Source organism: Martes martes (genome assembly GCF_963455335.1).
Source record: "Martes martes genome assembly, chromosome: 1".
Lineage (NCBI taxonomy): Eukaryota > Metazoa > Chordata > Mammalia > Carnivora > Mustelidae > Martes > Martes martes.
In genome coordinates, this window is record NC_137888.1 from 164,713,136 (window position 1) to 164,740,898 (window position 27,763).

A 27,763-nucleotide genomic window follows, 5' to 3' on the forward strand; every position below is an offset into this window, starting at 1 on the left:
AAAGTAATCCCGAGTCTTCATTGTCTTTCAAGAAGTAGTGTTTCAAAGATGTTAATGGACAAGAAAGTTCTTTATAAAGTATTGTGTGCTTTATGATCATTAATGATCATAGACTTGCATTGTTTTTACAGAACTTGGGCCATGTCTGGCTCCTGACCAGCACATGCCTGATTGCCATGCCCCACCCCACCAGGGCTTCATTTTAACATTAACTCAAGCACATGACTAGGGAGAATCTTCTGTTTCCATGTGCTCTTTTGTCTTGTAGTACCATCCTCAGGGGGTTCTACTCCCTCTCTGGTGTGTGTGGTGAACTCCAGAAATCCAAGTCCTATTCTCTCCTAGAGATGTTGTGGGTACAAAAGAAAGCGGAAAGTAAGAAGCAGCCCCTCACCTCCACCCTCACTCCCCAAAGGACCAGGATACCATTCTCTCAGCAGGAGACAGAAAACTATCCAGTGGGCTGGAGGGGGAAAAGGCCATCCTTCCTCTGGGAGTTGTCAGGCAGTAAGTATGATACCTGATTGCTCAGATTTTGCTAAGATTGGGGGGGGAGGGTTCCTTAGTCATCTTTTGACTTAGTAAAATTCAAAAGATGTCCTCATCAGTGCATACTGACTAGTGGAAATGATGCATAATTGGCCTGAGAGATCCAATTTCTCATGTCTCACTCTCAGTATCCACATTCATGAGCCAGCTGGAGGGAGTAGGCTTATAGAAACCCAAGAGCAGCTAGGAGTTGTGTTGTAACTTAATATCCTAGAAATACCAGAATACCTATACCCTCTGCAGAGGCAGAATTATCCATCTACACCACTATGCACCCAAGATTATCAGCCCATCTCCCTGCTACATGGCATGGGCTCCACTGTATCAATTACCAATGAATACCAGAGTTAGTTTTACATAAATACATAAATGGAATTTTGGATTGAAAACTTGAAGTTCCAAGTTCAAATCAGATAACCAGTAAAGATGAAGACGACAGATCAGCATCTTTCACGTTAGCCAGTTTTTGCCTCTTCCAAAGTCTGGCTTCATCTGTATCAGCCTTTTCTTGTAAAGTACAGCAGGTTGATGGCTCAGCCTCTTAAGACCAGGAACCTGAGTTCTTTCCCACTTGTACAGAGATGCTTGAATAGCCAGAAACTTTACAACTTAACGCTGAAGACAGATATAACTTTTCCTTTATTGCACATTAAGCTGTACAAGAGAGTCACAAAAGAGAGGTACTTAAATCACACTTCCAGCATTGGCTGAGGTTCTCCCAGCTGGATTGGTACAAAAAAAGGGGACAACATCAGAAAAGAAATGAATACAAAACACCTGAACAGCAATCCTATACTGTGACATGGATGTCCCCCAGGCCACAGAGTTGGCCCTTAGCATGCTGCCTGAGGGCACATGACAGTCAGGTCACACTGCCTGCTTGCATTTGGCAGTAGGAGCCCTAATCAGTTTCTCCCCCACCTGAGAAACTGGCTAACACCACCCTGGAGCCTGACTGAATTCAAATGGCAACTTTGTATTTGTGGCTCACAAATGTCACATGAAAAGCACCTGGATGTTCACACTGATAACATGCAGAGAAGCAACACCACCATCAGCTCACCACTTGGACAAAAAAATAAAAATAAAAAATGAAAATGTATTCCTCCATTCTGGGAAATGTTGCTCTATTCCTTTCTACCATTTCATCAGATTGGGAGGTATTTAAGGACCCGATTCTTATGTAACCCACCTGGAAGTGCATAAATGCATATATGTATATATTTACAACAGACCGACCACCATCACCATCTAAGGGAGGGATCACAGATGAAAACACTCACACTCAGTGCATTTCCCTGTAGCCTCAGAATTTGCCAGCAGCCGACAGAGAAACTAGGGAACATGCCCTTGACACATACACCATATTATCAACACTATTTATTCCTCAGACCTGGAATCCAGAACAGTAACATATCGGAATGGAAGTGAGAGGAATGTAACAGTAGAGCTAGAAGCACTTCTTTAAAATCCAAACTGCTGGCATGAACTTCCATGGACCACAGTGCTAGAGGAGACCACTCAGTGCCCATCCCAGTATGGCTAGGAAATGGCAAGATGAGGCACTGAAGCCGAGGCTTTAATTAACTGTCTCATCACTGCCCAGTAACTGCATGTCAGAGGAAAGAGGACAAACTGGTGAGGTTTCTTCAATAGCCACATGGCTGTGGAGACTCTGTCCCAAACACACACAAGCTAAAATCAAAGACAGTTCTTCCAAGGAAAGATAAAGCCCCTCATTCTCTGGCCTCCAGAGGGCTCTTGTAACAGCTGAAAATGAAAGCAGGAGTCCACCTCAGAGTTCTGTAGGCAGTATACCCCTCTGTGAAATGGGACATTTCTGATTTGGTCTCATGATTGCCTAGGGAGAGGCCAAGAGCAGAATGGTCAACTCCTTCTCAGACTTTCAGTAGTTTCCTGCATCCTATGTCCAAAATTGCTAAAGAATCATCTCTGTACATAGGTCAGGCTTTGGGGAATACAAAGCAGCCTCAGTTCCACAGAAGCACATAATATGGCCAATTCAGAAACAGCAAAAAAGAAGAAACAACTTGGGGGACTGAGATCAACATACAGAAAATACTCACATGTTCACTTTGATATTGCACATCAGCGGCCCCATTTTTTTTTTGTCTAATCTCATAGCTATTAGTTAATAATAAAAAATAAGGTACACTGGGATGTCAAATACAGAACACATTCCTGGAAATAGCTTGTTCTTTATATTTCATGTCATCACTAAAAACACAAGAGCTCTACAGGCACAGCCAGCCTATTCACATAAACTCAAACTGCACCAAATTTTAGCAAAGGGAAAAAAGGTGGATGCCTTCAGATTCAACGGATGAAGCTATGGAAATTAGACCTTGAAAAATCTCTTAAACTTCTATCTATTTACCCTAGTCATGCAGAAAGGAAGCAAAAAGCACAATTCACTGAAGATCCCAAGCACACTCATGGAGGTAAGCAGGGGGTGGGGGGGTGACTTAATCGGAGCCTGGGGGTAGGGGGAGAAGGAGAGGAGTTGGGTTTTATTTTTGTGGTCTTTGTTTCTCCCTGTCCATCCCCCCAGTCCTATTTCACCCCACATTATGTAATACTTTAAAAAATACTATCAAACCACCCAGAAAATAGAGTCACACTGGACTTGGGAGAGGCACAATTCTTTTGTACACTGTTGACAAACAGCCCTGGAATCACAAGTTATACAGAGAAACATAAGTGAGCATTACAAGCACGAACAGGAACAGGTAAACAACCAGACAGAGGAGCTGACACTGCATAGGAAAACACAGTCCAGTCAGCATTGAAAGAACGCAGAAACGGCACCAATGGGAGGGTCTGTTGCTCCCCTCCCCGCTTTCCTTTCTTCCCTTGTTTGTTTTTGGCTTAAAATTTCTGCTTTGAAAAATGAACTACCAATCACTTTAAGAAGCTTGGACTTGTTTTGGCCCTACTGCAATGCCATTACAGTCGAGAATATACTGTAAACAACCTTGGGGGGCTGGCCGCTGAGGTGGGGTCTTGCTCAAGTCCGGATCCTTAAGTGTTCCACTCTGGAAAACAAAATGCAAAAGATATAAAAACAAAACTACGAACAGATTCCAAAGAGAAACCCCATGGCTCCGTGGCATGTGTGCAGTGGGAACTGATGGGGACCATGGGATCTGGCCTAGAGGTTTCTGCTGTTCCAGAAACACCTCAGAGGTGTTCTCAACCTCTGAGATGTTGCTGGAGCACAGGTCTCGGATATCTGGGGCTTAGTCCCACACTGATAGGCAGTGTCTGAGACCCCATAATCCCCCTTTTCATTTCCTCCCTCTAACACTTAGTCTGTCTAGAAGCTTTGAGTCTTCTAAGAGCAACCGGTTTCTTCTCTGGTGGCTACCTGCTGTCTAGTTCCCCATCATACTCACGGACCTGGCTTCCTGAAGGACAGGGAAGATCAACACCCAACTCCAGAGGGTGGATTGGGCTTTAGGTGACTCCAGGGGCCCCAAGAGCAGGGGCTAGACCAGGTGATAAGTCCAGACTTGCCTCGCTTCTCTTATGGAGTTAACTCTGGGGTAGGATTAGCTCTGGGGCTGGCTCTGGAGTCAGATCCACTCTTTGGGCTCTGCTGGAACTCCCACAGGGAAGGACTTGAGGGAGGGGGCAGTCACTTGTTTCCCCCAAAGCCCCCTTCCCCAGAGGGAAAGAGTAACATGTTAATGCTTGTAAAAGTGTTCAAGGCCAAGCTGTTTTTCCTTCTCAAATAGCATAATTACATTTTATCCAACAACATGATTCCACTCCCATGCTTCCTCTCCTCCCAGCTATCATCTGATTATGCCCTGACAGGATCAAAGATTCATGTGACTTCAGTTTGTCTAACATTTGAATTAAAGGCAGTGAACATTTGGAGCTTAAATTCAGTACAAGGGAAATGCTCTGTAAAGCCTAAGGGTTGCCAAGTGTGTCAATGGTGATGTCACAGAGGGAGTTGCAGGGGCAAGGCTGTGAAATGGGCTAAGCATGTCTTCAACATTCTCACACTTCCTCTTTCAGTGCTTCTCTCCCTCGTGACGTACCCCTCAGCCCTACTCCCACATGAAAACTCTTTCTCCTGTTCCCCATTTCCTATGGGCCTTCCATTCTGACCATCAGTCTCTTCTGCCTACAAAGGCCTGTTTTCAGCTCACTCAAGGAGAGCTGAAGTGTTACCCTCTCCAGTGTCCTGGTCTTTAACAACATTGCCTAAAACTTTCCTACTAAAAGGAATTAGGGCAGTAGGAGGCAGGGGACCTTTGAAATGTCCTAAGTGCCACCACATCAGAGAGCGCTGTTCTACCTACAATCCCCACCCTCTCAAGGATCACAGCAAGCACGCCAATACTTCCCCTCTCCCTCTTCCAAGCAATGTCACGGTGCTTGGTCTGAGCTCTGACACCGAAATACCCACACCCAACACACCAGCTAGAGACCACACCATTCAGGTAGCAGAAAAACCTGTCAGTTTTTCCCTCTCAACATCTAAGATTCATCACCTTCTCCTGACCATTGCTGTTCAAGCCTGTACTATATACTGCTTAGACTACTACTTAGATTACTATAGTATTACTATAGTATTATTACTATTCTGCTTAGATTACTACTACTACTATTATAGTATACTACAGTACTATACTATACTACTACCAGAATAGTCTCCTCATGCTTTAGTCTCCTCTCTGTCCCATCTATCCTCTCTGTGCCTACTTAGTGTCCTCCTACATTCCTTCCCTAACTGTGTCACTTTAGTACTCTAATAACTTATAGCTAACACTACATATGTGCCAGGTAACATGATCGACACTTTGATGAAGTACTGCAAACCTCATAAGACCTCTATGAGGTAGATGCTATTATTATCAACATCCCTAATCTTTAGACAAAGAAACTGAGGCCCAACTAAGTCAGGTAATTTGCCCAGGGTTACACAGTAGAGGCTGATGCAGCTGGGCTGTGAGGCTAGGCAACCTGATACTCCCATTTTCTTCCCATTGCCAACAGGATGACAACCACATCCCTCAGGCTGACACCTAAAACTTGTTTCAGCATGGTTGAAATTGACCTTCCTAGCCTTCTCTCTCACTCATGTCCTAAACACACCTGCTCCCTCCAGGCCCAACCGCTCACTCTTTATTATCTAGGTGAGGCAACACCATGTTACCCTCCAGGAATACATTTTCACCTGTTTTACCAATCCCACCCAACACATCCCAGACGTCTAAGTCACTTTCTACCTCATCCATGAAATCTTCCCTTTTGACTGCCCCTTTTGACTGTGATCTCTTCTAAGAAAGCCTGAAACAGCACTTAGAAGACTAATACTACTGAAGAGAGTCTTCATAGTGCTGTGTTGTTATCTTAAAGACTGGGATGAAGCTCCCAAGAAGACTGACAGATCCTTCAGGGAACAGACTATGTGTCTTCATCTTCTCACGAATTCTTAACAAACTTGTTTTCAAAGAAAAATAGAGATATATGGCCTGGAACAGGAACTATTTATTTAAAAAGTTAAAACAGTTGGAATTAGGAATATTTTGGAAAATTCAGGATGCATCATCATTTTGCCAACACCATCAAACATGGGGCTAAGTATATAAGAAGTCCTAAATAAATGCTTGTTAAATAAATGAACACGTAGTACAATAATGGTGAAAATCCAAAAAGGACTAGAGTTTAAGTCTTTAGGAGAGAAATGTTGTTAAATCATAGACGTGGAACCATATTGTATTTGGTATCAACTCCAGGGAGCAGCTCTGAAAATGCTCAGGTTAGGGAATTAAACTTGAGGCCTGCTATATGAGCTTGTATATTAGATGCAGAAGGTAAAGTTAAAACAAGACTCAAAGAAGCAGAAATTGCTTCCATCAAGACTGCCTAACCCAGGGACACTTTAGGCCCGAGAGTTCTTTCCCACTGTGCTCTCTTCTTTCTCTTGACCTGGCTGCCAACTAGTGAAGTCTGGGGCCAGGATATAGTGTTTGATAATGGGTGCACAGATAACAGGGTGGCCTTTCTACCTGGGCTTCTGACATGCTAAGACTGGGCTGGGCATCAAATTCATCCTCAACCACATACACATACATTGCTTCCTAGGTCTCCAGCAGGAAGTCTTTAAGATTGGGCAGCAGAGTGACTGAGAAATTTGGGCCTTTGGGCTGGGAAGACCTTGGATTCAATCCAGATCTGCCATTTACTAGCTTTGTGACCCTGGGCAAGTTATTTCGCCCCTCTGTACCCACCTCTTTTCACAAGGTTTCTGTGATGTGAAGTGAGATTGTCTATCTATTCATCTATCTAGGTATCTATAAGCATCTGGCCCCAGTAGGTGCTAAGCAAAATGAAACAGATGATGGTGATACTGATGAGGAATTTCCTCTGAAACTCTGTTGTTACCCAAGTCTTACTCCCCTGATGGAATACCCCCTAAAGTGTTCTATTCCTAGGCTTCAGAGAACTTTATTTAGTTGTGATAGTAAAGCCTCCTCTGGTCTCCCCGACAAGCTATCAGTATTATGGTTTCTCATTGCCTGAGAAGGATACTCAGATGAAAGACAACAAAATTCATACAGTTTGTGGAGTCATTAGACTGGCTCTTGCCAGTCTCCTTTCCTGGGGTCTCCCCCCATACCACTGATGGCTGCCAATTACCTCAGACATTGGTCAGGAACAACTTAAGATGTACTCCTCCAAAAGAATTGTTATTTTTTAGATAGGGTTATAGAAGACCACATAACAAGAGAGTAGAACCAGGGCCAATGGGCAAAAGCTCCAGAAAGGCAGAATTTTTTTTTTTAAGATTTTATTTATTTATTTGACAGACAGAGATCACAAGTAGGCAGAGAGGCAGGCAGAGAGAGGAAGGGAAGCAGGCTCCCTGCTGAGCAGAGAGCCTGACGTGGGGCTCGATCCCAGGACCCTGGGATCATGACCTGAGCTGAAGGCAGAGGCCTCAACCCACTGAGCCACCCAGGTGCCCCCAGAAAGGCAGAATTTTAGTTATGGGAAGAACCTTCTATAGTAAAATCAGTGGAAGAGGCTATTTTGGGAGATGAGTGTGTCCACGCAGAGGCTAGAGAATTAGGACAAAGATATTGTAGACAATATTCCTACACTAAATATGAGATAGATTAGGTGAACACTATGGTTCCTTCTATCCTGACAATTTATGATTCCAAGGGTGGGGGGAACCCTTTACAATCTCATAGATTAAGCTCTAACAGTAAAACTCCAGATACTCATTGGATGAGCTGACAGGGGTAATCATACCAAGGAAGGCTGGCTCCGGCTCTCCTCAGCCTCAGAAATATATAAATAAGACATGGATGAACTGAGCCCAAAAGTTCCCTTCCTAAAGCTTCAGAGGAAGAGCTCCCAGAGGCAGTCCTTTGAGCTGGATCCTGAGAATATGCCTTGGCCACCCTTGTCTGGCGCCTAGGGAGCTTCACCCTTTCCTGGCTCCACAAAGGTTGTGGACTGAAGACTTCCCAGGGACTACGAGGGGTAGGGGAAGAGTCCCTTAGGACTGTCCGTTGCTAGACTGAGACTCGCTAGCTCCACCCACAAGCCATCCATCTGTTGGGGCTGAGGGCTATTCCCGTGGGGTTTGGCTACCATGGGATCTGTCTCCGGTCACCAAGAACTGCCTGAGATGCTGAATTCCACGGAAGTCTGGCCACTCTGGCGTCACTGCCAAAGTCTGGCCTATAGCCAGCCCACAGCAGGAACCCATGGCCAGACTGAGCTGCAGTTTTCCTCAGGAAGTTGAGTTGACTCAAACAGGTAGTAATATGTAGTCCAATGCTTGTGCTCAGCTGCACCCAAAACAGAAGGGGGAATAAACGGACTTTACAGCAGCACAAGGGGAAAAAACCAAACAACTGTGGCTTTATAGAATGACAGTGCTGCTGCCAAAAATTTGATGCAGCTAGAGGGGCTTCAGTGTCTCAAGGAGGGGAATGCTCAGGTCCTACGCTCTTTCAGCTGATAAGCCTCACAAGAGAGCACTGCAACCAGTTCTGGGTGTTTCTTTAAGGGGGACACTGGTGGAATTAAAATGGGTACATGGGGAAAAAGTGGGTACCTGGAACAGATAGGATGGTGAGAAGTATGGAAATGGCATCTTTCCTCATGTGACTTTGGGAAAGTTACTTAATTTATGAGTCTCAATTCCTCAAGCACACCAATTGGAATGATTAAGTGAGGTAATCGTGGAAGCTGGGACTGAGTAGAAGATCAAAGTTAGTCAAATGTAGATCTGATCAAGGTCAAGGACTGACTTGGGTAGTAGTGAGGTTCTTGGTCTCCTGGACTTAGAGGTATTTAAGGAGGGCCATGACAAACTCTGGTCAGAGATGCTGTGGAGGAGGTCACGAATTTGTAGGCAGAGGACTTCTACAGGCCCTCTGGTTCTGGGTTCCCATCAATTCTTCCATACACTTTTCAGTTCTTTAGATGTCTGAGATAGAAGACAAGCCCTTCTTAGCTACAGAGTCTTGAGCCCAGCAAGACCCAGGGCTATTGGGCCTGAGCAGAGGTGTCTGTAGGCAAAGGCTTTGAGGCAAAGGCTTGGCAAGTAGAATGTGCTACTGCTTTCCATCAAAGCTGGTTGGCCTAGGATCCCACTTTGCTGAACCCACTGGGTTTTAGCAATCTGAGAAGTCAGGGAAGCAGAAAAGGTAGGTGTAGCTCAGAAACTCCTCTAGGTTGGCAGGTTTAGCAGTTGGGTTTACCTTACACAAGGTCACAAAGGCCCAGCTTTCTTCATTTTTACCTTCCCCAGTGCTCTGGTGGGGACATGAAAAAGGCATAGTGCATAGTATTGTAGATCACAGAAGATTCCGCTCCCCTGCTTATACATTGTATGACTTTGGACAAGTCATCTGCATTCTCTTTGATGAAGTATGAAATGGAGATAGATATACCAGCCCAAACCATATTATGTAAGGATGGTGAGGCTCAAAGTAATGTCTGTGCTTTGTAAACTGTACAGTGCTAGGCAAAGCAATGATATACATGAGTATCATTATTATTATTTCAATAATAATAAATATCAATCCAAAGGAATGCAGCTCTAATGTAGCTCTAGAATTTAATTCATTAATGTAGAAAGTATTGTTGGGTGGCTTCCTGTCATCTGGTACATAGTAGCTTAGTATGTAGGGGATTCTGGGCTGGGTTATACCATGCTCTCTGTATATCACTGACTTGTTCCAGTGAGGTCCTTGAAGATGCAGAAGAGTCATTTTGGAACAATAAATATTAGCTCTTGAGGTGAATGGATAGGAAATCACTTGTCTAGGAGAGACACCAAGCCTGTAGATGAGGGTTTGTGGGGTTTTGTCAAAGGCACCTTTAATTTGCTATCGTGTGGTTTTCAGCAGACAAACTGGGCGCAGGAGCTCCTATGTGAGGTCCCAGCAGGATGGAAAGCTGAGGAAGGAAAGACACTAAGTGACTCAACTTTTGAGAGTTGTTGGCCTGAGTCCAGCTGCCCCCACCAAGGAGGAAGGCCTGTGCTTGCTCAGCATATCTGAGACAGGAAATTGGGAAAGGGTCTCAGGGTCTGGCCCCAGGAAAGAGGCCAGGCCAAGCTCCTTGCTGGACATGCCACAGAGCTATTCTGATCAGCTCCCCCAGGCTTCACTCCCCCGGTCTAGGACCCCAGGGGGAATGAGGCAGCGGGAAGGAATGTGGTCAGGAGGTTGTAGGTTCAGTCAGAGCAAAGGGGACAGCATGTTTTCTGGCACCTTGGGATTTTTCTGAGATCATTCCAGCAGTTACCAGTGCCCACCTTTCTTCCTCTGAAAGGTTAAAAACGTTCCCAGGGATGAGTTCCTCCTCCTCCTCCTCCTTTCATGAGGGCAATTGCTACTCTGAGGGCAGAGCTCATCTTCTCGATTGAGGCCCTCCCATAATCAGTGATTTCCTAAGGACATAAGAAGTGTCCCATGGGGGCAGTCCATGAGACCTATGGGGGCACTAAGGGCCAGGTCATCCGAGGTCAGAATGTCAGCTTCAAGTGATTAAAGATGTCCCTTAAAAGTTAAGACATCCCCAAAATAGTCAGTTTCCCTTAATAGTCTGTTAAGGGATCTGGTCACTAGTGACTTTATCTGAACCTGCCTTAAATCTCCTCACATTTTCAGCTTACACTCACTGGGGAACAAATTCCCTAAAGCCAGTCCTGCTGTGGGAAGCAGGAAGGCCTTTCATTTGTCCTAAATTTACTTCTTCTAAGCTATGTAAGTCCTTCTTAGTCCCACGTTTGGGATCTAAGTTGTGTCCCTTCTTTAACTACATGGCACTTTAGACCCCAGTGAAATCCCTTCTCAATCTTGGTGTCCTGTACTCAAGAGACTTCATCTTTTCAAGCCTCTGCATCTGCAAAGATCTATCTGGAAATGTTTTGAGTATCTCTTCAGTCCAGAGAGAACCAGTAAAAAGGACTGGTAGAATGTCCCACCAGAGGTCAGAGGTTACCAGTTTATGGACCTCAATCCTTCAATTCTGGTCACATCACTGCCCTTTCCAGGCCTGTGGCTAGCACACAGCATCTTAGATCTGGAAGGATATTTTAAGTTACCTGCTCCAATAGCCCTAGCCCCCAGCCCACCTTTTGACCATATCCCTGACTAGGGGCTCATCTTGCACCTAAATGAACATCAGCAATGATGTGGCAGCCACACACTACTTCTCAGAGTACCCATTTCCTCTCCTAGTTTTAGAGTTTACTCCTGTCTTCTGGCAGGTTTGCCTTTTGGCATCGGTCTTCTTTCAGGACAGCCCTGAGAGAGCTAAAGGTAATAAGTTATGGGCTTCTTGAAACTATTGCTATTCAACTGGAGCTCCTTTAACTTTTACTCAAAGATTTGCCAAATGCCTCAGCCTCCTGGTTCTTTCCTCTGAGCACACTGCAGTTAGAGTTAGAGGTTGTCCTTGTTAAACTGTGACCCTCAGACTGGAAACAATATTGCAGGTGTGATCTGACCTGCTCAAGGTAGGGGAAGAGGCTTGTCTTCCTCCTGGACATCACATGTGTAATACTTCGAGTTACTTAGAATCACTCCTCATGGGTATAACCCACAAGTCAAATAGAAAGCTTGTTAGTGTCTGAAATCCCTGTATTAGCAATTCAGCCCTTTGACTCTGGAAGACTTTATAGGAAAATAACAAAAACGGAAACAGTGTAATGGGAAATGAAAAAAGATTAGCCACACAAAGGAGAGCACCAGGATGCCACCTCTACGGGCATGACTTAAAAGCTTTGTCTACCTGGGCGCCTGGGTGGCTCAGTGGTTAAGCAACTGCCTTCAGCTCAGGTCATGATCCCGGAATCCTGGGATGGAGTCCCGCATCATGCTCCCAACTCCACGGGGAGTCTGCTTCTCCCTCTCACCTTCTCCTCACTCATGCTCTCTCTCACTGTCCCTCTCTCTCAAATAAATAAATAAAATCTTAAAAAAAAAAAAAAAAGCTTTGTTTACCCGAAGTTCTCTCCCTGATTCCCGAGAGTCTCAGGAGCAGCATACACCACCCTAGAGCCCTGGGTTATAAGGCCCAGCACAGATCCCAGAAGACAGACCCCAAGGTGTGTGGGGGATGGGAGAGCAGGGTTTGTAGGGAGGTTTCAAAGGTATATAGCCTGGAGGCTTTGGCCATCACTGGCCACCAGGTGTCACTGCCACCTTGAGAACAGCCTCCCTGAAGCACTTCAGCGCTGATGGAGTCACTTGCCCTGACCAACTCTTAGGGCAGCTCCAAAGCTGGCAGTCCAGCTAGGCTGAGACTAAGTTGTCATTAGCCAGATAAAGCTTTGCGACTCACCTTCCTACTTTCAGCTACATAGCAGTGCCTCTTACAGCCCCCATTCCTACCCCTTTGAACTGGGCAAGCAGCTAGCCTGGGCCCACCTCAATGACTTTGCTCTTTGTTTTCTATAATTAATCCATCTCAGGCTAGGGGACTGGCTGACACTAAGGCAAGGTGTGCCCTCTACTAATCTACCCCTCAACCAACACTAATGGCCTCTTCTAGAGTCAGAGAAATGAAAGCTGTAAGGGTGGAGCTGCAGGCAAGGAGAGAGAGGGAGAAAGAGAAAGGTAGATAAATGACTAGTCATGGTCTATCCTGGTCTTGACTGAGAATACTGGGCAAGGAATAGCTCTTAGGGCTTGTGACTCAGGCAAGAAGCTCTTTCAGTCTGAGCTGCCAAAGCCACAGAAGAAAGGAGCCAGCAAGAGGGGCTTGATAGTGAGGAATGGAATGTGACTTAGTGACAGCAGCTAAGGGCTTAGTGCACCATGCAGAGTTCTGGCTGGGACCCAGGTAATACCCTTTGGTTTGTATCCCTTCTGTTTGTACACTACCAAAATTGCTCATAGGATCCCAACACCAACTCCAATATGCTGCAAGAGCTGTTAAAGACAATTATTCCATCTGGTAACTCATTCAACAAATATGTACTGCAATGCCATATCTAGGGGAGGAGAAGGGCAGTAGTTTGTCTGCGTAGAAGGACTATTTTAATCACGGTCATTTGCATAGAATTGCTATCACATGATCATAATTAAAAGCAGGAAGACATAGTTTTGTTATTGCACCCTCCTTAGTACATCTGTGTGTATTCAATAGCTACTAGGTGCTAGTTACTCTGCAGACCCTAGAGATATAGCAGTGAAGAGACCCTGTACTCTTCAGATGCTTACGTTCTACTGGAAGAGCCAAAGAAAGAAACAGATGGGAATGACTTAAGCTGTTAGTAAGTGCTATGCAGAAAATTAAAGAAGCAGGGGTGCAAGTCAGTAATTAGATGGAAACTTTGGATTAGATGGTTGAGGAAATTTCAGTTATACTGTCATGAAGGAGCCAGCCATGCAAAAACAGAGGGAAGAGCATCTCAGACAGAGGATACGGCTCATATAAAGGCCCTTACCAGTGAGGAAGAGCTAGGATGGTAGGAAGGCAAAGAGGCAGGTAGGGGCCTACATGAATTGCTTGGGGAAAATTGAAAGGAGGTCAAAAATTTACAGGGGAAAAAAAAGAGTTCTGCTTTGGCCATGTTATATTAGGATGCCTTTAGACATGTAAATAAAGATGTCAAGCAAGAGTTAGAAATGTGAATCTGGAGTTCAAGGAGTGATCAGGGCAGGAGATAGGTATGGGTTAGTTGAGATCACCAAGGAAAGTACACAGACCAAGTTCTAAGGCACTGACATGTGGAGATTTAGCCGAAGTGGAAGAGCCAGCAAAGGAGGTAAGAAGAAACCAATGAGGCGGAATGAAAACCAGGCAAGAACAGAATCATTGAGGCATAGAAAGGAAAATGTTTCAAGAAGGAGAGAGTGTGGGGGAACTGCATCAAGGCTACTGAGAAATCATGCAAGATAAGAAGATGGGAAAATGAAGATGAGAACTAGATGACATGGAGTCACTTTGACAAGAGCAATTTCAGTGGGATTGGCTTTTACTTTATTATTCTAAATGGAAGATGTTTGTGGATGGATGTGATAATCTTCTTGAAAAGAAGAAATCAGTGATGGAGAAGAGAGGGATAATATGAGAGCAAAAAGAAGGTGGGACCCAGATCACCTGTGGAGGGTGGGGCTTAGAAGAGATTCATGTGGCTTAAGATCCAGATAAACTGGCAGATGTAATAGTGGAAATATGGAAGTAATCTGGTCTGACAGCTCTATGGCCCTGGAGCCAGGATGACTGAAATGTCTCCTCAATCATATCTAGTGGAAATGGGCTACCATCAGGGAGAAATGGGAGGTAGAAATACGATCAGTACAGTCATGACCTCAAGCCCTAGTTGCAGCGTTCTGCCAAATGTGACAGACTGTGGTATATTTCCTGTCTTTAGGATGGCCTGGGGCCAAAACACAAGGTTCAGGAGGAAACTAACAGAGAATACAAGAAGGTATTGTCTGATGAATGGTGACGACTCTGAATTCAGGTATGATTTCAATTTAGAATATAAATAATTTTTGGACAGAGACTGTATCTCATTCATCACTGTAGCCCTAAGTCTATTAAACTAATTTTAAGCACATACATTGAGCTAGCCTATGCTAGTCAGCAGAAACACAGTCGAAATAGGGCATCGCCCTTGCACACAAAGGGCTAAAAGTATTTAAGAGACATTTGCTAAATTAATTTAATCATGTATATAGTAAAGAATCTGGCCTTGCCCAAAGAGAAATATGGCCTTTTCTCCCCAACTCCTGGGAGATAAGTCTAAATTCTTAGAATTTCCTGAGTAATAAGAGTGTCTTTTCTCTGTGGGTGAGAGGCCCTCAGACCACACTAGATAATATAAGCTGATGAGGTGACTCACAGTGGTCCCTGGGGCCACATGGTATTAACCTGACTTTCATGGATGGGGGTGCTGGAGACCAACTCCAAGGAGGTGATCAATCAAGCATGCCTATGACATGAAAGCCAATAAAAACTGTGAACATTGAATCTCAGATGAGCTTCCCTGATTGGCACCATGTGTACTGTTATATATGGATGCTGGGAGGTTAGGACAATGGAATCTTCATGTTTGGAACACTCCTAGACTCTGCCCTGTGCATCTTCCTTTATTTTTGATCTGTATCCTTTCCTAAAATGTACCTGTGAGTATAATAGCTTGAGGTAAATTATGTGAGTCTTTGCAGAGAATTCTTAAGAACTCTCTGAACTTCCTGTTCATGTCAGGATTGAGGGCAGTCTTGTAGAGGACTGTACTCTCAGACTTCGCAATTGGGTAGACCAGGTTTCACGTGACCTTAGAAATAAAAGGGATTAGATATCATCTGATTCAACTTAATTCTATAAGTGAGGAACCAGAGGTCTAGAGATAGGGAATGACTTACCCGAGGTCACATAATGTTATGACTGAGAAAGAATAACCCATGAGTATCCTGACTCCCAGCACAGTGTGCTTTCCACAATATCGTGTTGTAGTTTTGAAAGTGATCCTGAGCAGAGAAAAGCTTATCCTTGAGTCAGTCTGACTTTACTACAGGGGATTGTTGCAGGAGCTCCTATATTTAGGAAAGCTCATTCCTTACTCTGTTTCTTGACCTGATTGGGATACATTCTAGATTTTTCTTGAGAATATTTAAGTTGCACTATGTAATGCTTGCAAAGTAAGAGGACTGTCCCAAAGAAAAGCCAACGCTTTCTGGGGGTGGGGGTGGGGGGTTGGTGATTTCTTTGTTACTGAACTTTTATGTTTCAGATATCATTTCTGTATAATCTAAATTCCATTGCTAGAAGACATTTTAGTAGTTTTTTTTGTTCAGTCCTTCATTTTACATATGAAAATACTGAGACACAGAAACAGGAAGCTATCTACCCAAGGTCACTTGGTCAGTGGTAAGGACAAGGCTGAATTCAGGTCTCCTCTGCATTCTAGTTCAAAATGACTTCCCTGTAGAAGGCCAAGAAAGTTTTGTGCACACTTCTATTTATAAAAGTACTTAAGGGATCCTCACAGAATCCCAGAACAACCTATTTTTGTTTATTTCGCCTGGGTAGCATTGGGCTGTCTTACTCTGTCATAAATTCATTAAGGGGCAACCAGATGTTCTCTGTATTTTCTCAGGGTTAAAGTGAAGAAAAGGGCTATCACTCTTCCTCTAGGGCAGGGACAAGCAACAATCTGCTAATCCCTAAGCTTTACAAAATCATGAAATCTAACCACTGGTCTGATATTTTTTTAACCAGGAAAATCTTTTTTTAGCACCTCTTGTTAAGTACAACATTTAAATAATGGGCTTGTATCTCTAACAAGCAATTAATTTTTGTTCTCTTAATTACCCTACTATAATTCTCTGGTGATTAACATTCCTGATGTACAGAAACAGATTCTTGTACTTGCCCAGAGGTTTGACACATTTGAGCCAGTTACAGAAGGTACAAAACACCCATATGAGCTAATGTATGATAGCATCCCATAGCAGGGGGCTACTCTCAACTTGGATGCCCAAAGTAAGTCTACTAGCCCAAGGAGCTCCCATTTATCTAGCATGAGTAGGGATGGAAGTATTCTACTCAAAGAAATTTTCAGAGCTCAAAAGGTATTTAGATCTATTTTATATCGTAGGTGGAGAAACTGAGATCCAGAGAAAGAACTGACTTACCAATTGTCACCTGTCTTATTTTAGTCATTTCTTTAAAAAAAAAAAAAAGGGCGCCTGGGTGGCTCAGTGGGTTAAAGCCTCTGCCTTCGGCTCAGGTCATGATCCCAGGGTCCTGGGATCGAGCCCCACATCGGGCTCTCTGCTCAGCGGGGAGCCGGCTTCCCCCCCTCTCTCTTTGCCTGCCTCTCTGCCTACTTGTGATCTCTCTCAAATAAATAATAAATAAAATCTTTTAAAAAGAAAAGAAAAGAAAAAAATATTTATTTATTTATTTCAGGGTAGGGGGAGGGAAGACAGACAGATGGAGGAAGAGAATCCTAAAGCAGATTCCCCAAGATCCCAGGATCATCACCTGAGCCGAAATCAAGAGTCAGGGGGTGCCTGGGTGGCTCAGTGGGTTAAAGCCTCTGTCTTCGGCTCAGGTCATGATCCCAGGGTTCTGGGATCCAGCCCTACATTGGGTTCTCTGCTTGGCGGGGAGCCTGCTTCCCCCCCACCCTACCCCTGCCTGCCTCTCTGTCTACTTGTGATCTCTGTCAAATAAAATCTTAAATAAAATCTCAAATAAAATCTTAAAAAAAAAAAAAAAAGAAATCAAGAGTCAGACACTAAACTACCTGATCCATCCAGGCACCCCATTTTAGTCATTTTTACAGAAATAGTCCTTATACATTCTATTACTAGTTTTCTTAAACAACATGTGGAATACTGAATACAGAAAGAAAGAAAGAAAGAAAGAAAGAAAGAAAGAAAGCTGTTTCTTGGGGTGTCTGGATGGTTCAGTGGGTTAAAGCCTCTGCCTTCGGCTCAGGTTATAGTCTCAGGGTTCTGGGATTGAGCCCCACGTCAGGCTCTCTGCTCAGCGGGGAGCCTGCTTACCCCCTCTCTGCCTACTTGTGAGCTCTCTCTCTCTCTGTGTCAAATAAATAAATTAAATCTCTTTTTAAAAAGGCTGTTCTTTATGGTTCAGGTCCATTATTATGAATATCAACTATGTTTCTATGCTATGATTCTCTGACATTCAAATGATAAGAACTAATTTGCTTCTATACCATAATCCAGACTGGTTTATACTCTTTTTCCCTCCCCACTCCTTTTCTTCTATCTTACTAAAGGGTTTCCAGACTCCAATTACTTGGCTTCTGAGGTTGCAGTATAATTGCAGCAAGGCACTGATCTTGAGAAAAGGGAGTGATGATCTTGAAGCCAGAGGTTGTAGGGAACCTAAGCCCTGAGGCTGCTTAGTTACTTAATAACAACAGGCAACCTTTTTGAGCATTTATGATACACTATATATATATATGCTATATTTTAGGTTCTTCATTTAATTCTCACAATAACCCTAGGAGAGGGGTGCCATTGTCATCTCTGCTGAGCCACACATAACTACTTTATCCAAAGTCACAAAGCCAATAAAATGGAGCGTCTAGGATTCAAACTTCGGTAGTTTTCTTTTCAAAGTCCACACTCTGAAATCACCATTCTATTCTATCTCCTTAACTGTTTGAAGTACGATTTTGAAAGAAAGATTTCTGAGAGATTTTTTTGTTCAAGTAATTAAACTTGAGGCCTAGAAAAGGTAGTAATCTCACCCCAAAGTCACACAGCTGTTTAGGGGAGAACAGCTAGACTAGGACTCAGTTCTTGGATTCTTTGTCCCAAGCTCTTACCACTTCATTATGCAAAAATTCAGTGAGAAGAAAGTTGGGGACATTTTGCAAAGTGAGATATCTCCTAGATGGGACTTAAGATGTTCGACCCCTGCCTTTCTCTGGCCTATTCTAGAGCCACAGGGCCTGAGCCACAAAAACTTCAATGTGGATTTCCTACCGGACTTGGCATCTGGGATACTGCCACTGTCAATGTGACTGGCCATGAGTCACACACCACAGTCAACTGAAGAAAACTTCCTCCTCTCCCTTAGGAAGGAAAGCAGATTTCTAATTTGAGTTTTACCTCATCATTCTCTTCCAGAATGAGGGACCTGACCCTTTCTTCTCTCTAAGCCAGCAGATTTCTGATAAACACCTTTTCTTTCTCCACAAATGCAGCAGACCCCTCACAGACAGTGAACAGCTGGTAAGAGGTCTGACCCAGCCCTTCCTCAGAGATTTCCCATTTAAAAGTGGGAGTATCCCAAGAGAAATGGACTCTGATTCCCCAGAGACTTCAAGTTCAGAGAGAAGAGATCCAGTAAGTACTGGATCTATAGACAGTTCTATAGCTGATACTGCAGACTGCTAATGAGAAGGCTCCTCTATCCTAGAGCCACCAGTTTACAGCAGTGGGCTTGGGAATGGTTCTTGGGTCTCCTGTCTCTTCCCACTGCTTACCTGTGGCTGCTGGGTGGTTAAGGGTCTCTGAGGGGACAGGACAGGGGTCCTGGACAGCAGCTGGTTCATCTTGCTAATGACTAGTTCAGTGATAAGTTGTCTGTCCTCCACCTGGTGTTCACCAATCAGTGGCATACTGCAGTCCATGACCTGGTAGAAGATGTAGTCCGGGTTAGGAAAGGGGCTGGAAAAATCAAAGGCCTGGTATAGACTTTCAGAATGAATAGAACTTAAGGCATCTGAGATAGGTTGGGGATGAAACCAGTGTTCTTGTCTTCAGTTAGAAGCATGTTCCTTTGCAGAATTAGGACCTTAGTCTCCCCCTCCAGCAAACTTTTGCTTTGGATCTTCCCCCCAGACTTCACCCAGGCCAGGGCTCAGTAGAGTGTACAAGATTCATGGCTCAAGGTAGTAGGGAAAGGGAGAGAGCAAGGGCTTAGAGATTTGTAGGCAGGGAAAGCAGGAATACATGGAGGTCATTCCCTTAACTCTCTAGTTAGGAGTAGCCAGTTTTCATCTCTGAGACTTTTCACCCATGCAGTTTTTATCTCCACACAGTCTGCCCTTTAAACAACTAGATTTCTGCTTTTGCTCATGACCTGGGATGCCTTCCCTTTTCACCACCATCCTGATTCTTCCTGTACCTCAAAGTCCAGGTAACTGTTTTCCTCCGTTAGGAAGTGGTTAGCTGGCTAACTAGGATCACAGAATCTGTAATCCAACTCTCATTTATGGATGAGAAAACTGAGTCCCATTGAGAGAGAGGGTATGATTATTTAGAATGCTATGTGCCAAGTAGATCATGGAGTAGATTCTGAAGCCCACTTTGGGTTCCTGACACTAATCTTCTGCCAATACCACCAACTCCTGGCAAGGAGCCTTTCCTGCTCCCAGTAAGACTGGGCAGGAATATGAGTGAAGGATTCATATTGCTACCGACTTTCCCTTTAATATGGGGAAAGGGAGTCAGCAAAGTTGTGTTAGAGGACCAGGCTGAGTAAAGTATCTCCAAGGCTCAGAGAGATGCTAAGAAGAATCTCCTGTGCCTGGTGGTGGGTATTATGGAGGACACGTATTGTATGGAGCACTGGGTGTGGTGCATAAACAATGAATTCTGGAACACTGAAAAGAAACAAAACAAAACAAAGGTGTGGTGATCAACATAGTATGGTGCTGTCATAAAAATAGATATATAGATCAGTAGAACAGTATAGAAAACCCTGAAATAGATTCACATTTATATTAAAGACAAAGTGGTGTGTAGGCATATATATAGATTATATATATAGTATATATATGTATATTAATATTACTCAGCCATAAAAATGGAATGATATCTTACCATTTGCAAGGTTATGAATGAAGCTACGAAGTATTACAGAAGTGAAATAAGTCAGTCAGAGAAAAATACTATATGATGTCACTCCTGTGTAAATTTAAGAAACATAGGAACAAAGGGGAAAAAAGGAGAGAAGCAAATCAATAAACAGACCCTTAACTCTAAAGAATAATCTGATGGTCACCAGAGGGCAGGGTGTGGGGATGGTTTAAAAAGGGTATGGGGATTAAGGAGTGCACTTGTAGTGAACCCCAAGTGTTGCATGCAAGTGTTGAATCACTACATTGTATACCTGAAACTACTATTAATGCTGTACATTAACTAACTGCAATTAAAATAAAATCTTAAAAAAAAAAAAAAAAAGAATCTCCTGTAACCAGGAAACTTGAGCTCTATCTAGCCCAGGCTGAGACACTGATTCACTCCATGGTCTTGAACACATGCTTATGGCATTAGGCCTTAGTTTTCTCATCTGCAAAATGAGCAGATTGAACCAAATGATTCCCAAGTCCAATCTTCTGAGACCAAAAATGGTAAATCACTACAGTCTTCCCAGGGGAATAGCATTAGGCTAGGACCCCAGGAACCCAAATGTGGCAACTCTTACCCAGCATGGGTCAGCCTAGCTGGTTGGAAACAAAAGCGCCTTGCTGGTGGAGGTATTTCACTATGCACATCCATTGGTCCTGTTATCTGGGAACCATCCCCTGGCCTGAGAGACTCTGATCTAAACATAGTTTGGGTCACCCACATAGTTCTCAAGCTAAGAACCTGGCTTCTAGCCTTGGGTGTTGTCTCTTAACTGAGATACTCCTTGGGCCAGACTTACCTCAAAAATGTAGTCTTTCCCATCTTTGCCATGTACAGCTTTGACAGCACAGATGTCCAGGCCACCAAACATCTCAGAGCAGGTGTCTACCCACAGCTTGTACCTGGAAGGGATGGGAAGGTGTTCTGAGGCTGGGGTGTTAGCTCATATCAAGCCTACCTGCTACTCATGATCTTCTTGGTGCCTCCACCTCTACCATCCCACCCCTTCCCACTTCCCCTTCCTCTCCCCATCAAGCATATTGCCTTCTCTACAGTGCTCTCTCACTTGAACTCCAGATTCAACCTATGTTTCCAGCCTCAAAGCAGATCTCACATACTCTAGGTGGCCTTCGTTGGCTTTTCTAGTGCAGAGTAACTGCTCGTTTCTTGGAGCTTCTACATCATGTCCAGTCTTTATCTTCATAATTTAGCATATAACTCAGTCCTAACTGATCTTGTTACGTGGTTGCTTGGCTCTTTGTGTTCTGTCCTGATTAGAGGCTTCCTTTGGGCAGGGCTCATTTTTTATACCTCTTCAGCTATGGAAGCTGGGCTGGGGAGTGGACTCCTTCTCTCACTCACCTGTCTGACATGGCGATCTGCTCCAGCATTGCAGAGCCAGTGTTTGTCTTCCAGTTCCCTGAGATCGATGTCCTCCTGCAACAAGGTCCCACAAGGATAGGATAGGCAGTGAGCCACATGAGCAAGAGGGGGGCCATGAAACTTCACAGAATTTTAGCTAACTCCTGCTTTCCCCACCCGCTTCTTGCAGAAGTAGCCCAGGCACCTGTCTGCTGAACTGAGAATCTGACTGCCCTGCCAACCCCTACACTCAATGTCCTTCTTCTCTTTGTAGTCCAGCCCAGACTGCTGTGGCTCCATGGAGCCTTCCCTAATCTTTTCAACCAGATGAGCACTTGCTCTCCTGAACCTCACTTACAGTCCTATATCTATTTTTTATATTAGTTATTTGAGCTAAGTCTTAGGTCCATAAGTCATAAACTACTAGCAGCCTACCCACTTAGTATCTGGGCTGACTTGGTATATACAAACTGAATTCTGTTGATCCTGGGAACACTCTCAGGATTCTTGTGAATATCTCCCCATGGCTTCCTTACTAGCTCATTTATTTGTTCATTCAACAGTTAATTTCTAAGAGCCTACAGTATTAACAATGTGACTCTGGACAAGTCCGTTAACTTCTTCAGGCTTAAGTTGCCTTGTCCATCAAATGCTGTTGATGGAATCAAGTCACCAACCTCCTCTCTGCTATGCCCTCTGCACCCTCTCCAACTGTGAGCAGGTGTTAGGGTCAACTAGTCTTAGACTAAATAGGAGGTGGCTGACCTTGCTTCTAGTTCTGGATTTGCTCTTGACTGGGTGGGTGACCATGGGTGAATCACTTTACCTCTCTGAGCTTCTTATCCCTGTGTAAACACAGGGTTGTTATGAAGATCAATTGATACAGATTTAAATAAATTGTAAAACACCAAAAACAGGACTTCTTAATTATTGAGTCTTCACTCAGACACAGTCAAGAGGAAGAGGATAGCCTAGGGGACAGAAAAGCACTGTTCACACTACTGACAGAGCCGTTCACGTGTTATCCTTGTCACTTGCTACCACTTGGAGACTGGATGCATGTGGTAGTCTCTACTCAGCAGTTCCCAGGAGTACCTACCCCAGAGATCTGATCTCAGACACTGATAAACCTAGATATACAGCTAGTTTTCAGAGCCCTGAGGTGGCCCAGTGAGTCAACTGATGTGGTAACAACAACCCCTCACTCTTGTACAGTACTGACTGCTTGCCAGCGTTCTTCCCCCACAAACCCCTCACCAGAGCCTCCATGCAAACCCCTGTTCTGAGCAGGCTGACATCCTCACCCCAACTTTATAGACAAGAAGATTAAGACTCAGAAAGGTTAAATGACTTGCCCAAAGTTGTATATCCAGTCAAATTAGACATTAGATAAAAAAAAAGTCCAAGACTCTTTGTTCCCTCATTGTGCTGTGCTTCCCCTATACCACACTGCCTAATTCAGAAAACAAACAAACAAACAACTAACTGATGAGTGACTTGCAAAATCTGAGTAGAGACACAAAGACAGATCATAATAAAAATAACACTGTCCTTCTAACACTGATGGTTTATGAGTGTGTCCCTGTGACCAGGTTGGGCTCTTCAAGAGCGGGGACAGAGTCATTCACTTCTAGGTCCCCAGCACAGGGCATTGGTATATAATAGGGTTTTGGAAACTTTGAGTGAATAATAATAATGTCCTTCACACTTCACACCTTCCTCTAACAATGAGATGCAGGGAACAGATCCATATAGGCCACTGGGGCATGGGGGAGCATTAGGGAGCACCTAGAAGCCACTCGGTAACAGCTCAACTACCTTTTAGGACTTGGAGGTCATCTGACCTCCACAGAGGAGTGCACATTATTACCTACTGAGAGTAGAGCAGGAACAATACCCTCTGTCTACCAAATATGGCTGGTCTGAAACTCGAGAGTGAGAGTTAAGGGAGTAGGGAGGACTCGCAAACCATATCTTGGCTATTATCAGGTCAATTCCTTCTGAAAGCAAGGGGATAGCTCAAAGTTTCGGGAAGAGGAGCCAAGAGGACCTGAATAACTGTCCCTTGCAAATTAAAAAAAGTAAATGTTTTCTAAAGTTTCTTTGGTGGCCCACCCTTCATCAGTATTAGAGGATTCTCTTTTCTTATGCTTCTTTGAAATTACTTTTAGAAATCCTAACCTTTAAAAATGAGATGTCTCCTTTTAAGGATCAAGACACTCTTGCTCTACTGTCATAAACATTTTGTGTTTATTTAGGGGATTTCATCTTTTATTTTGTTATTATTATCATTATTATTTTAACTTAGGGGATTTTAAAAGTAAAGGATGGGAAATCTGCTTTCCTAAGGTGCTTACACATACTAACTTTTCTGCTTCTTTTAGCTGCTTTTTATAATTGTCTTTTAAATTATCTTGTCTTACATCGTGTACAATTTTAAAACAATCCTAAATTCCTTTTTGAAGCAGCAAGATTTTAAATCAAAAACTATAAACTTTTTTTAAAAAGTAGTAATCTAGTAAAAAAGTAAAAAAGATTCTATGCTTCAGTTCTAATCAAGGGCTCTTCCCTGAATACTTAATGGGTGCTTACTCTGTGCCTGCTGCTGCACAAGCTGTTAGGGGTGACTTCACTGTTCCTGCCCAGGGAGCTCAGAGGAGGGTGACAGAAATTCCCATTTGTGCAGAGGCTAAACCAGAGGTTTGTGCAGGATTGTGACAAGTAGGGTGGGGGGGCAGAGCTCCTAACTAATTCCAGAGGTGGGGGAGTACAAACACTGAAGGGGGAGACAGAAGAACAATGGAAATGAATAGGCAAGGGAAAGGGAATCTGCTCAATCTTAAAGTCTACTCAAATGCCGAGTGGCCAAGACCAAATTCATATATTAGAATGTTCTTGTTTATATAGGAAATACTACCCTGCAGGTTTTAAAAAGTGAGAGGCTCATATTTTCAAAATTGGAATTGTAAGCTATTTGCATGTATATTATATAAGATTTATATAGATTTCTGGTCATCCAGAAATCTTTTCGTTCTTTCAAGTCAGATGGAGGAAACTTTTAACTTTGTATTCTGGCAGATGGACACAGTCATGTAGAGAAGTCACCTATTCTTTTCTTTTCTTTTAAAGATTTATTTATTTATTTGACAGAGAGAGAGAGAGTTCACAAGTAGGCAGAGAGGCAGGCAGAGAGAGAGGGGTAAACAGGCTCCCCGCTGAGCAGAGAGCCTGATGCAGAGCTCAATCCCAGGACCCTGAGACCATAACCCGAGCTGAAGGTAGAGGCTTAACCCACTGAGCCACCGAAGCTTCCCAAAGTTACCTATTCTTATAACCACTAGGTTTTTAATGCTCTGGCATGTTTTTAGGGTGATACATTTTCATTAGGAGTTTCTTAATCTTTTCTGAATTCTGATAACTGGTGAATTCTATGGATTCATTTCAATGTACAAAAAAACGTAAGAGTCGTAAAGGTATAAAATAAAGTACGTAAGATAACAAAGAAACCCAATTTTTAAAATAATTATCAAAATAGTTATCAAATAGTTATCAAAATCTTAAACAAATCTGTGATTAGTGAAAAAATACATCTTTTTGTAAATAACAAAACTATCTGCAGTGACAGGTCTTACAACTACCATGTAGTTGAGTAGCAACAACTACCATGATTCTTGAGTAGTGATAAAAATAATTGGTATTTAGAGATATCAGTCATAACTGCAATATGAATAAAAAATGTCTGTGATTACCTTTAGCTTAAGTCATATGTGCTGTTGCTACCGCTGTAGCCTGTTGCCATGGTTTATAACTGAGGAGATGTCAAATTTCACTTAGAGGTTAGTGAAAATAACTATTAATTTTATTTCTCATCTTAGCTCATTGGTCCTCGTCTGACTTGAAAGGAACTCAGGCTGGGAGTCCCTGACTTGAAAGGCACCCTCTCTCTGATCTCTGCCTTTTGGGCCAGATGAGGTTAAATGAGAATTGGCTGCTACCTGAAGGCTCAGATTTTCCACTGGGCTGAGGAGAAAGTGAAGAGTATCTGCTGGCACTCCAGCCCTACTCACATATAAGCCTTGTAGTTGTTGCCTATCTTCTGGACCCGGATGTCATACTTGGCGTCAATAAAAGGCTCTGCTGTGGCATATGTCTGGGTGAGGGCCACCACACTAGCAATGTCCTGGAAGTCGTAGTGGTTTTCCACTTTGACCTAATGTTGGAGCAAGGCAGAGAAGGAGAAAAGGAGACATACAAATACATATACTGAGAGTCACAAGAGCTCTGAGCCTCTAAACCCATCAAGACGTTATTCATCTAGATGTAAACCCGGATGCCACATCTCCCTAGGACACCCTTTCTTTCTAGCTTCCCCTCAAGGAGGGGAAAGGGCCCAAGGGCCCAAGCAAGTGGCCTGTACTCTGCTTGTTGGAAGAGGTCTGTTTTGGTAACACTCATAATTCAGAGGGGCTGAATCATCTCCTTGGAAAGAATTCATGGAGAAATGAGGCAAAACAGTCCATAACCAGGCTCTCTAAAAAATGCCCTTCGTGGCCTCAACCCCAAAGCACAAGAAACCTTTACTATGGCCTTACCTTGCCCATGCCTGAGTGAGCATGGCCAATCTTCACCACCACAGGGAATGTGGGCAGTGTCAGCTGAAAGCAGAGGAGAAAGGAATGAACTGGTCAGAGTGTGCCTCACTCTCTATGGCATCGTACAAATATTTTCTTGGTAATACCCTTGGAAGGGTCCTTTAAAGAACTAGCCCAACCTACTTGCTTTACAGATTAAAAAACAGTATGGAGTTTCCTCAAAAAGTTGAAAATAGAGCTACCCTATGACCCAGCAATTGCACTACTGGGTATTTACCCCAAAGGTACAAATGTAGTAATCAGAAGGGGCATGTGCACCCAAATGTTTATAGCAACAATGTCCACAATACTCAAACTATGGAAAGAACTTAGATGTCTATCAATAGATGAATGGATAAAGAAGATGTAGTATATATATATATATATACAATGGAATACTATGCAGCTATAAAGAGAAACAAAATCTTACCATTTGCAATGATGTGGATGGAACTAGAGGGTATTATGCTGAGTGAAATAAGTCAACCAGAGAAAGGCAATTATATGACCTCTCTGATGTGAGGAATTTGAGAGGCAGGACTGGGGACTGTGGGGGATAGGGAGGGAAAAAATGAAACAAGACGGGATCAGGAGGGAGACAAATCATAAGACACTCTTAATCTCTGAAACAAACTGAGGGGTGTTGGGGGATAGGGGAGTAGGGATAGGGTGGCGGGGTTATGGACATTGGGGAGGGTATGTGCTATGGTGAGTGTTGTGAAAAGTGTAAACCTGATGATTCACAGACCTGTACCCCGGGGCAAATAATACATTATATGTTAATATAAATAAATAAATAAATATTCTGTGGGAAGATGCAGAAAACAAACAAACAAACAAACAAAAAAAACCCCGAGGCCCATAGAGTGAGAGTGACTTGCCTGAGGTCACAGCATGCAATTAGCAGAACTTTAAGAACCCTGCTCTGCCACTCAGTACTTTCTATACCTTTAACATTCATTGCTTCAATATTCTCTGCATTATACAAATCCTGGGCAGGACCAGTCCTTAGCCAAAGAAAAGGAAAGGAGAGGAGAGGAGAGGAGAGGAGAAAGGGAAAGGGAAAGGAAAGAAAGAAAAAGCATCTTTGAAAGGGTGAATTTTGTTGTATGTAAATTGTATCTTAGTAAACCTGAATTTATTTTTTTTTATTTTTTTATTTTATTTTATTTTTTTTTAAAGATTTTATTTATTTATTTGACAGAGAGAGATCACAAGTAGGCAGAGAAGCAGGCAGAGAGAGAGGAGGAAGCAGGCTCCCCGCCGAGCAGAGAGCCCGATGCGGGCCCGATCCCAGGACCCTGAGACCATGACCTGAGCTGAAGGCAGAGGCTTTAACCCACTGAGCCACCCAGGCGC

At 43.5% G+C, this 27,763-nt stretch overlaps 1 protein-coding gene across 1 annotated transcript in view; it reads right to left on the reverse strand.

Moving 5' to 3' along the window:
• Positions 1-27,763, reverse strand: part of SYN2 (synapsin II) — a gene marked incomplete at its 5' end in the record, with an annotated part of 194,767 nt that overhangs the window by 4,291 nt on the left and 162,713 nt on the right. The window contains 6 exons of the mRNA XM_080810785.1: positions 3,545-3,605; positions 19,043-19,192; positions 21,211-21,313; positions 21,774-21,848; positions 25,841-25,983; positions 26,366-26,428. Of these exons, the coding sequence (XP_080666911.1) occupies positions 3,545-3,605; positions 19,043-19,192; positions 21,211-21,313; positions 21,774-21,848; positions 25,841-25,983; positions 26,366-26,428 (595 nt within the window). The remainder of the gene's footprint in view (positions 1-3,544; positions 3,606-19,042; positions 19,193-21,210; positions 21,314-21,773; positions 21,849-25,840; positions 25,984-26,365; positions 26,429-27,763) is intronic.